The sequence below is a fragment of the Nicotiana sylvestris genome, chromosome 9 (assembly GCF_000393655.2).
Source record: "Nicotiana sylvestris chromosome 9, ASM39365v2, whole genome shotgun sequence".
Classification (NCBI taxonomy): Eukaryota; Viridiplantae; Streptophyta; class Magnoliopsida; order Solanales; family Solanaceae; genus Nicotiana; species Nicotiana sylvestris.
This window is the reverse complement of record NC_091065.1, coordinates 372842-383916: the sequence shown is the minus strand read 5'-3', so window position 1 is coordinate 383916 and position 11075 is coordinate 372842. Positions and strand designations below refer to the sequence as shown.

General features: G+C 32.2%; 1 protein-coding gene across 1 annotated transcript; it reads right to left on the bottom strand.

Annotated features, from left to right (window-relative positions):
• Positions 1–784: 784 nt before the first annotated feature.
• On the bottom strand, positions 785–3404 carry LOC104232271 (large ribosomal subunit protein eL37). The gene is made up of 4 exons (XM_009785440.2): positions 3152–3404; positions 2928–3063; positions 1102–1203; positions 785–992 (listed from the first exon to the last, which is right to left on the bottom strand). The coding sequence occupies exons 1-4, from the start codon at positions 3152–3154 to the stop codon at positions 946–948; spliced, it is 288 nt and encodes a 95-aa protein (XP_009783742.1). The 5' UTR covers positions 3155–3404; the 3' UTR covers positions 785–945.
• Positions 3405–11075: the final 7671 nt, after the last annotated feature.

Sequence of the window (11075 nt, the reverse complement as noted above, 5' to 3'; positions counted from 1 at the left end):
AAAACATTGTGCAAAACGCGGAAAATACGCAAGTATATTATACTTGAGTTCCAGGATAAGTATGCTGGAACTCCAGCATAATATGATGGAGTTTCAGCATAAGTACACTAGAACTCCAGCATAATATACTGGAGTTCCAGCAAGTATAATTGTCCAGTATAATATACTGGAGTTTGGAGCACCGGTGCTCCAGTATATTATACTGGAGTCAACAAAATATACCGATCCAGCATAATATGTTGGAGTTCATACACAGGTGCACCGAACTCCAGTATATTATGCTGGACCGGTCTCTGTTGCAGCAAAATAATGGCTATTTTTCATTGACTTCGTAAACGTTGGCTATTTTTGAATGACCAGTCCGAAAACTGGCTACACTGTACTATTTTTACTAAGCAAACATAAAAATTATCGTAACTTCACTTTTGTATAATTATATTAAAAATTAACCCAAATAGCCGCTCACATAATCACTTAAACTAAAAATAACTGCCGGATATATAATATATGTATTATTCACGTATCATGTGTTGATAACAGTGTATTATTAGCATATAATCTATGCATACCGGCTAAAATAAGTAAACAGTGAATTTGATCAGTTACATTTTAAAATTTCATATTTCTAAACTGAAATATTTCTTTCCTTTTGAAATCACTACATAAGATTTTAGACTTATCCCCACAACTATAGCCATACCACAAAGCTATTGAATTTATCTCTTTAACAATGTCTAGAGGTTTGGTCATAACTTCAACTCAGTGTATGTAAAAGATGAGGGTATAAACACAAAATAACTATCTCAATATATAAAACAAAAGAGAATCAGTATTACAACTATATCTCGAATAGAAATAGCTCCGTACTAACAAATGTGTGTTAATACTCAAAACAAATATCCCAATACTAAGGAAAATATTCAGATTGAAATAGAGTTCAGAGACTTAAGAGGCTACAGCAGCACCCTTCTTCCTTGGAGTTGCCTCGGTACCTGAAGGACGCATAGGAAAAAAGGAAAGAGATCAATAACACAAGATACACTCAAGTATGTAAGCACCATAAGTTTCTAGTAAAGATAATGCAGTACCGAAATGAATTACCTTCTCTGAAGTTAGTCTTGAACCTGCGGGGCACATTGCGGAGATACCTCATGCGACCAGTTCCAGTGGTCTTTCTTCTAAGTGCCTTGACGCTCCAGTTATCTGCACAGACAGTAGAAATCAGCAAACACTAAATCAAGAGACATCATACAGCTGAAGACCTAAAACTTATGGTCGCAATAGCTACAAAGGATAACAGGAACATTAAGTAATTTGCATGTAGGTCAAAATACTAAAAGATTAAGCATGGGAAATCTTCGATATATCAGTAATTCACCAGCAACCAGCACCTAGCCAAGCCCCTGACTACACATGCCATACATAGCAATAGTTAGATACCTTTCCCTACTATGCTATGACTAACAACCTGTTACTTACTTTCAATTGCTTAGGTATAAGTAGGAGACAATCAATCCAGATATTTGTCGGGTTTTGGCTAGACCATTTGAGGTTGTGTTAGGAAATTCACTCATTTACAAAGAGGTCGGCAAGACAGTTTCAGAATGTCATAGCCATTTCATGGAGTTGCCTCCGTCTAAGCCAAGCCATTAACCAAAGTGCATCATTAAGAGATCCGGTCTAGCTCAAGGAAGCCCACTCCTTTTATCTTAGCTTTACCACTAACAGCTCCAATAATTTCATACAATAAAGACCAACTAACATTTCCCTGCTACAATTTAACTAGTTCAGATAATTACTTCTCTATCTTACATTCTTTTGACAAGATTCTGTTTTCCTATATAGAAAGCAACTGAACTTTGCAAACTTCACCTTGGATCAAGCCAACAATACGATTTGTACAAACTATTAACAAATAATGCATCAATTTAAGTCCGTTAATAAAATAGCTCCATTATCCAAATATCCACAACAATATCTCAGTAATCCAAATATACATAAGAATAACTCCTTTTTCCAAATATAAATTAAATCAGCCACTTAATTAAAATAATCCATAAAAATGGCTCCTTAATCCAAATTTCCAAAAAAATAGCTCTGTAACCTAACTCTCCATTAAGACAAGTCCTTAATCAACATACTCGTAATTATTCTAACAATAATTCAATCAGTATACAAATGAGCGCTACCACTAAAGTTCTTACAGTTTATTAAGAGAAATACATCAATTCAATTCGACAGAAATAGCTCCATATGTACATAACAATATCTCCATAATCCAAATAACCATAACCATAGCTCCTTAGTCTAACTACAAATTAAATCAGCTCCTAAACCCAAAAGACCCACAAGACTACCTCCTTAACTCCATAGATATAGCTCCTTAATTGAAATATTCATAATAATTCTGAACTAGTAAACAAATGAGCGCTGCTTTTTTTTTTTTTTGAGATGGTAACATATTAAATGAGCACTACCATATTCTTATAAAATTACTAACAGAAATGCATTACATATTTAAGTCCTTTAGTAAAAATAGCTCCAGAACCCAAATGTCCAAACAATATCTCCATAATCCAAATATCTATAACAATAGCTCCTTAATCCAAATAGAAATGAATTTAGCTCCTTTATCCAAATATCTATAAAAATAGCTCTTTAATCCATATATCCATAACAATAGCAACTTAGTCCAAATATAAGTTACATCATCTCCTTACAGAAATAGCTCCTTAGTCCAAATATAAATGAAATCATCTCCTTAATCCAAATATAAATTAAATCAGCTACTTAATCAAAATATCTACAAAATTAACTCCTTAATCAAAATCTCCAAATAAATAACTACATAATCTAAATACCATAATAATCAAACAAAATAAAAACAACCAGCGCCGAAATGGACCAGCAAATATAAATTTACATACATTTTCTGAGGCGAGCAGCAGGGTAGGCACAAGCGGAGCAGCGGCTCTTCTGGATGTGGAAACTGCGACGCCCACACCTCACACATAGTGTGTGTGTCTTGTTCCTCCTCTTCCCAAAACTCCCCGTTCCTTTTCCCTATTATTATTATTCAACAATATACACACACAGTTAGTGCATAATTACATACACGCACAGTATACTTCAAATGAAAAACTCGTAGTACCATTTCTGCGGCGGAGGCGGAAGAACCCTAATAATATACGGCGGCGGACGCTTCTCTTCAGCTGGAAAAAAAGTTGAACTTAAGTAACGCTTATGGAATTTATATTCAGTGGCTTAAAGGGGAAATAGGGTTTTTCCTGATGGGCGTCTTTGTTGGGTTTAAATTTAAATTGGGTCGTTGTGAGAAGTGTGGGCTCTGTCCCTTGTTGTTGGGCCGTAAAATATGTTACTGGGCCCTAATTAGAAGGGGTTTTGATACCGAATTTTTACATTCTTATGTCATATAGGAAACTATATTACCCTTAATTTTTAAGGTTTGATATAATTACATTTAGTATACATAATTATCAATTCTATACCATAAGGTTTTTTAACTGTACATTAATTGTACCTTATATCACTCTTACATTTATGATACCGTATATTCCTCCAAATCCCCCCCTCTCCACGTTTCTCTCTCCCACCCCCACACCCTTACCCACGTAAACACCCAGAAATCAGAAAAACCAGAAAAACAATTGAAACTCTCTGCTAAATCCAGAAAAACAATTGAAACTTTCTACCATTAACGTCCAAAATCAAGGTTTTTTCTTCTACAACTAGTGAAATCTTCAAAGTTTCATACACAACAATAACTTTTGATGGTTATGATTTCGGGTTCCTTCAGTAATATAAGAGGAAAGGAAAATAGAGCAGCAATTCCATCATTGACAACCATTAAAAAGCTTTGAAGCTTTGAATTCAAATTTGGGTTTTCAAAAATCATTATTTGTTTGGATTTGGTGTTGTTGTAAATAATTGGGAATATAGTTTTGAGTTTATATCTCAATTTTGAAGGGTTTTGATGAAGATTAGACTTCGTTTTGGCTGAATTTCAGATTGAAATTTGAAAAAGAAGAAGAAGAAGACGTATATTGCAGAAATTGTAGAACAATTGTGGATAAATTGAAGAAAAATTGTAGACTATTGTTTATTTATTTTTCTTGAAGAAAAATTGCAGAAATATTTTTTTGGATTCCATATTTAGCATAGTAGTTTCGTAATGAGTAACAAGAGCATATATGAGAATCACAGAATTGTAACATAATCGGGATTTTCGACATAATTGCGTTTTTGCAGAAGATTTGCAAAAAATTTAATTGCTTTTTATTTATGAAAACAGAAAATGAAGTATCTACAATCAGAATACAAATAATCTACAATTTATCGATAAAATATCTACAAAGTGGGTACATTGAATCTTAATATCCCAATTCTCATTCAATTGTAGCATAATTGAGATTTTCAACATAATTGCGTTTTTTGTAGTAGATTTGTAGAAGTTTTAGTCGTTTTTAATTTGTGAAAACAGAAAACAAAGCATCTACAATCAGAATACAAATACAATTTATCTACAAAATATCTACAAACTGGATACATTGAATTTTAATATCCCAATTCCCATTCAATTGTAGCATAATTGGGATTTTTGACATAATTGCGTTTTTTCAAAAGATTTGTAGAAGTTTTAGTCATTTTTTTATTTGTGAAAACATAAAATAAAGCATCTACAATCAGAATACAAATAATCTACAATCTATCTACAAAATATCTATAAACTGGGTATATTGAATTTTAATATCCCAATTCTCATTCAATTGTAGCATAATTGGGATTTTTGATATAATTGTGTTTTTTCAAAAGATTTGTAGAAGTTTTAGTCATTTTTTTATTTGTGAAAACAGAAAATAAAGCCTCTAAAATCAAAATACAAATAATCTACAATTTATCTACAAAATATCTACAAACTATGTACATATTTGGACTCGAAATGCTTCCCCTGAAATATATGTTTCACATTTTTTATACATATTTTTGTCCAAAACAATACTAAATCACCCACTTAAATATAACTTTTATACAATGTTGTTCAACTTTCATACAATAGATAAATGAATAAAAGAAAAATAAATAAACAATTGTCTACAATTTTTCTACAATTTCTGCAATATTTTTTTTCGAGTTTCAATTTGAAATTCGTCAAAGCCAAGTCTAATCTTCACCAAAACTCTTCAAAATTGAGATATAAACTCCAAACAATATTCCCAATTATTTTCAACAACACCCAATCCAAACAAATAATCATTTTTGAAAACTCAAATTTGAATTCAAAGTTTTTTAATGGTTGTCAATGGTGGAATTGCTGCTTTCTTTTCCTTTGCTTTGTATTTTCGCCATAATTGCTTTTGTTGCAGCAGAATTGTAGAAGATTTTGTCGATTTTGATTTGTAAAATCAGAGAAAATATTGAAACAGAGTTTAGCGCAAAAAACAAAGTACGAAAATTTTGTAAAGAAGTCGACGATATTGATTACTGTGCGTGATCTGCGTTGGAAGATCTGGAAAATATTTAATTCCCCTTTTTTAGCGCGCTTAGATAAGGAATCCTACAACTATAATGATTCATTATTTAATGCATTGTATATATTATGTAGAAATACTATTAGCATGAAGGGTAATATGCAAATTATGAACATATTTGGTAATATAGTTTCTTATATGGTATAGGAACGAAAATTTCCCTTTTGACATAGATACCCACAAAAATAAAATTATTTACCCTTGTCTACCCATTTATTTTTTCCCCCGTAAACTAATTACATTTCCTACCCATAATAGTTTTTGTGGGAAATGTTTTCTTTATTCTCCAATTCTTTTCTATTTCTATGCTTCTTTTCTTCTTCTTTTTTTCTTTTTTTTTTCTTTTCTCCTTTTCTTGTTTCTCGTTTTCTTCTTATTTTTTTTCTTTTTTCCTTTTCTAATTTCATTTAACTTCTTTTTTTAATTCTTTTTCTCTTCATAATCTAATTTCATTTACCGTTTTTACTATTTTTTATTATTCTTTTTTATACAATAAGGAAAAATAATTGATATAGTAAATATTTGTTCACTTTTTTTAATATAACTAGTATAATATACCTTTTGTTTTTTTTTCTCATTTTTAAAATTTAATTATTAAACTGAAATAATATCAGTTGTCACTTGATCTAATTCACTGAATATCACATTGATTGCTGCTGAGCAGCATAAATTATATAATCAGATTCTAAGAATCAACACGTGATTGTCATGCAAACCTTGATCTCATTCCCTACAAATATCAGTACACACTCTACCATTAGCAGTAATACAACCAGTTATAGAGCAAAAAAACATAATCTACGACAATCAAATCTCCATATATAGTAGTTAGAATAAAAATGACAATAAAATATTGAAAAATGCAACAAAAGTATAAGTAGCAAAAAATACTTCTAGTACCATGTGATACCAATATGGTATATATGTATACCAACGTAGCATATGATTTCTCTAGAATATTGCTACAACTATCTGGGACTATACTACTATACTAAAACATTAAAGGACGCAATAAAAGTATGAGAAAATTACATGCTCGTATTGCAAGCTAAGTATTCACAAAACAACTTGCTCATTTCGTATACTAAGAGGGTATATAGTTGTATGCGGTCGTTCCAACAATTGCCTATAACTATAAAAACTATTATACACATAATTTATTTCCACCGGCACACAAAAATTCCAGCATTGCAACTCATGTTCATATAGATAATTTCATAATAGGATTCACTTAAAATGCATCTAAAACGACCAAAATAATGTTCAACTACCATATGATACCAATATGGTATATAACTATACCAACATAGTATACAGTTTTACTAGTTAATTCCCGGCAACGATATGACTACTACTATTACATAACACACATGCATAAAGAAAAAAATAAAAAAAGAGTGTACCACATATTATTATAATAAGGTATTTCAAGATATTGTACTATATTACTATTATTAAAAGAAAATCAAATATTGTACCAATTGAATACAGCTAATACAATAAAAAAATGATTCAACTAGCATATGATACCAATATAATATATATCTATACTAATAGGGTATATAGTTGGAATGAATTGTATACTAAAATGATATATTTGTATACTATTTGGGTATACAATACAAATTCGTCTTCTTCTTTGGTTCAACTATATTTCAACCCAAATTTCTAAAATCTACTACAAAATTTCCACCAAATTGACTAAAACTTTAGCTACAACCTCCAATCAACTTTCCAAACAAACCCATACAGGATTGGATCAAAATAATTAAAAACTCAAACAAACCAAGTTTTGAGTTTCAAGCTTCAAGGTCCTTCAATGATGGATTTAATTTTTTGTACAATAAATCTCCAAAAACCAGCATCAAAGATACAATCTACACATCAAAGAACAATTACTAACGAATTTCAACAGTAAAACACTATAAAAAAATTTAGATCTAACATTTTTAACTCATTCATATGGAGTTTCAAAAATTGATCTATTCTTCCTATGATCTAGTTTTTGAATTGTGCCTTGTATTTTAGTGTTGAAAACTTGTTTGCAATGCTAAAACTATGAACGCTTGAAGTTATTTCAATTTCCAGTGCGAACGGATGAGAGGATAGGGCAAATCAATGCCTCAGTTCTTGGTCGCATAAAGCATCGCTGGAATTAGCGGGTAAATAGTTTGAGCCGCATGGGTAGGTGTAGTAAATAGTTTGGGCCTGGACATTAAAGGGTAAATAGTTTGAAATTAATGGGTATAAAGTGAGATTCTAGCCTAAAAGAGCAAACTTCATTTATGACCATCCGCTAGCCACAAATTGCAAAATGCATTTTATAATCCAAAATCAATTATAACGGCTAGCCACCGAATTATACACCTGACCCACAAGCACAAACACAGGTTCATTGGAGAAAGAGATGATTTTTCGGCCCAAAATGGTTTAGCCGGAAAACTTCACCGAAAATTTCATGGTGGTCGGAATTCAAATAGCAAACAAATCATCTTTTAGATCTAGATTTTCATAATATCAAAAGCCCCAAAGGCAATAAATAAAATGGGAAGAAAGAGTCGCCGGATTTAGTGGAGGGTCACTGGTGTTTGAGTTTAAGTTTAGATCTAAAACGTACGAGATCGAGCACAATAGGTTAGACTGACTGGGTTTTGATTTCGATTTCATGATTTGCGGTGAGGTCAAAGCTGGAGCCTGGGCACCATTAATATTAATACTGTGAGCACATGATTTTTGCCCTATATTAATTACTCTCATAAATTCAAAACAAAATAATTTCTTTCAGTGTTTGCAATTTTGGGGATTTTCGTGGCATTTTATGGTAATTGTTTGCATTTGTCTGTGCATTTTTATTTTATTTAATTAATGAAAATTATAAAAAATATGTTGCATTTGCATCTAGGATTTAATTTTATATTTTTAGGATTAATTGACAAATTATTTTATAAAAATAGGAAAAAATCACAAAAAATAGTTTATTTTGCACTTTTAATTTTAATTTTGAATTTTGGTAGTTTTTCCTTTAATTTGGTTTTTTAATTATTTTTAGTAGCAATTATTAGGATTAATTAATTTAATGTGATAGGATAATTTGGTTTAGGATTTAATTTAGGTTTTAATTTTAATTTTGAAAAGAAGAAAAAGAATTTTTTTTTAAAAAAATGAATTGGAAAAAAGAAGGAAATAATGAAAAGGAAAATCTGGGCTAAAACCCATTTAATTGCCCCCAGCCCAAACGAGTCGCCCTAGTACCCGACCCAAATCCATGCCTCACCCAGTCCAAACCCCCCAGTACCATACGACGTCGTTTTCTGGAGTCCAATCTCAACCGTTGATCCCATATGATCAGATGGCTGGGAACTGAGCCCTTGATATATATATGTCCTAACGCCCCTACCTCCTTCATTTCATCGTTCCAACACCCCTATTAGAGAACCCAAGCCTAACCCTAACAGAGCTGCCCTCTTTTCTACCATCGTCCGGTGGCGGCGGCGCCTCCGTTCAACCCCAAACTAACACCCCACAAGCCCCAGGATCCCCTCATACCAAATCCACAACTACTCTCTTTCGAATCAGCCCGGAGCTCCGCGAATCTCGAATCTGAGGTCAACCCCAAAAGTTCAAAACCACTTTTTCGTCAATCCTGGTATATGCATGGTTAAAAGGCACCGTTCTTCGAGTTTTGAAGTTCGGATTCAAACGATCGACCTTAGGTTTGTTAGGGCTTTTGTCTCCGATGGATTTCGAGTCTAAATTGGTAAGCTCTTTTCTTCTCTTGTCTTCTCTTCCTTTTTGATTGTCTTATTCTCTTCTTCCTCCCTTTTTCTTAGCTTAATCTTCTTATACTAGTCTGGATGAAACTCAACTAATCTCTCGAGTTTAGATTGGTCTTCCTGTCATTGTCCTTCTCTTCTTCGTGAAAGTTTGTTTTTTGATTTCTTTAGTCCATTGTGTTAATAGCATGGATAACTCTTCGATCTTGTTTTCTGTTTAGCCGTCCAAGTTATTTTAAAATTAAGTTACTTCAACTGAGTTAAATCCTTGCCTAGTCATCGTTAATTGATCAGTAAGTTAGTAGATTTGCTTTGAAATCATTTCGTGTTATCATGGCTTGCAGATTTTCTTTTCAAATAGATAAGTGTTCGTTTGGGCTTTGGTTTGTCTTTGGTCCATTTGGCAAAGAGCAGCCCGTCCAAATTGGTTTGGGTTCTTGGGGTAAATTCAGTCGTGGGTTAATTTGACCCATATCTCAGTTGGGGTTTAAGGTAAATAACAGGGGTATGGGGGTTAGTTTGGGTAGTCTTAGTGATGGAATCTATTTGTAACTGTCTGAGAAGTTTCTAGGAAGCTGGAGAGGGGACTACTTTGCAGAAACTGAATTTAAATTAGGGGTGTTTAAGCTAAAATGGAAACTAAAAAGGACTGAATGGCAAAAACGTATCTCCTTGTATATAATTAATATACAATATATGTATATAGGCTAGCAAATGTAAATATTTTTGATCGAGTGTCCAAATGTGTAACATCCCCACCCTCCCTCTCCTTCCCCCCCCCCCCCCAAAAAAAAAAAAATAGTCTCTACTTTTCAATGTGCTCAAGTATGGTGTCAAAGAGCAAAAAACATACATTTTAGGCCCATTGCAAAGGAGTATAGCTTTGAGCAACCATAGAGTTACCATAAGTAGTCATATCCAACCTTATTGTTCCTTCATTCTTTACCTATATCGCTATATACTTGAAACATCACATATTGAACATCAAGTACCATTTCCCAAGAGCATAGAATTAAGAGAATATAGGTAACAAACCTTGGACTAATGTTATCAAATCATAAAAAATTGGGAGAAAAATTATTGCTGAAAATCCTACTGAGTCATTCAAAGTACTTTTTTTTCTTTCTATACTACGATTTACGACAAACTATTATGGAATTGACACTATAGCTATTGTTGTAATGTTATATTGTGTTGTACAACTTCCAAATAATCAAGTCAATAGAGAATACATCTTGATTGTAAATATTAGTTGTAATCTCTCAATTTTGTAGCAACAAACTAGGGGGAGAGGGAAGGGGGGGGGAATGAAGAAGTCTTGAATCCTTTTTATGGGATGGAAAAATATTAGGAAAATTATATGGTATAGCTAACTGATATACTGTATTTATCATTTGTAGCTTAACTTTCAGAAAATTACTATTTGTAGCTATGTTTAAAATTTATAGCAAATTCACTTGTATTTCTGCATTCCAAGAGAAGAATTTTCAGAAAATCCTTATATTTCGCCTTGATTTTGCACCATGTATGTATCTTTTTTCCAGGTATGAGATGATTCTTTTTTGCACCATGTATGTTTGACTGTATTTTTGTGGTTATGTAACCATGTATATACCCATATATTTTTGTTATTTGTATCCTTGTATACACCCGTATATTTTGTATTTCATCGTGTTGTATTCGTCATGCAAACAAATATAGATGATATAGGTTGTATTAGTTGCGCGAATGAATATAGTTAACACGAGCTGTA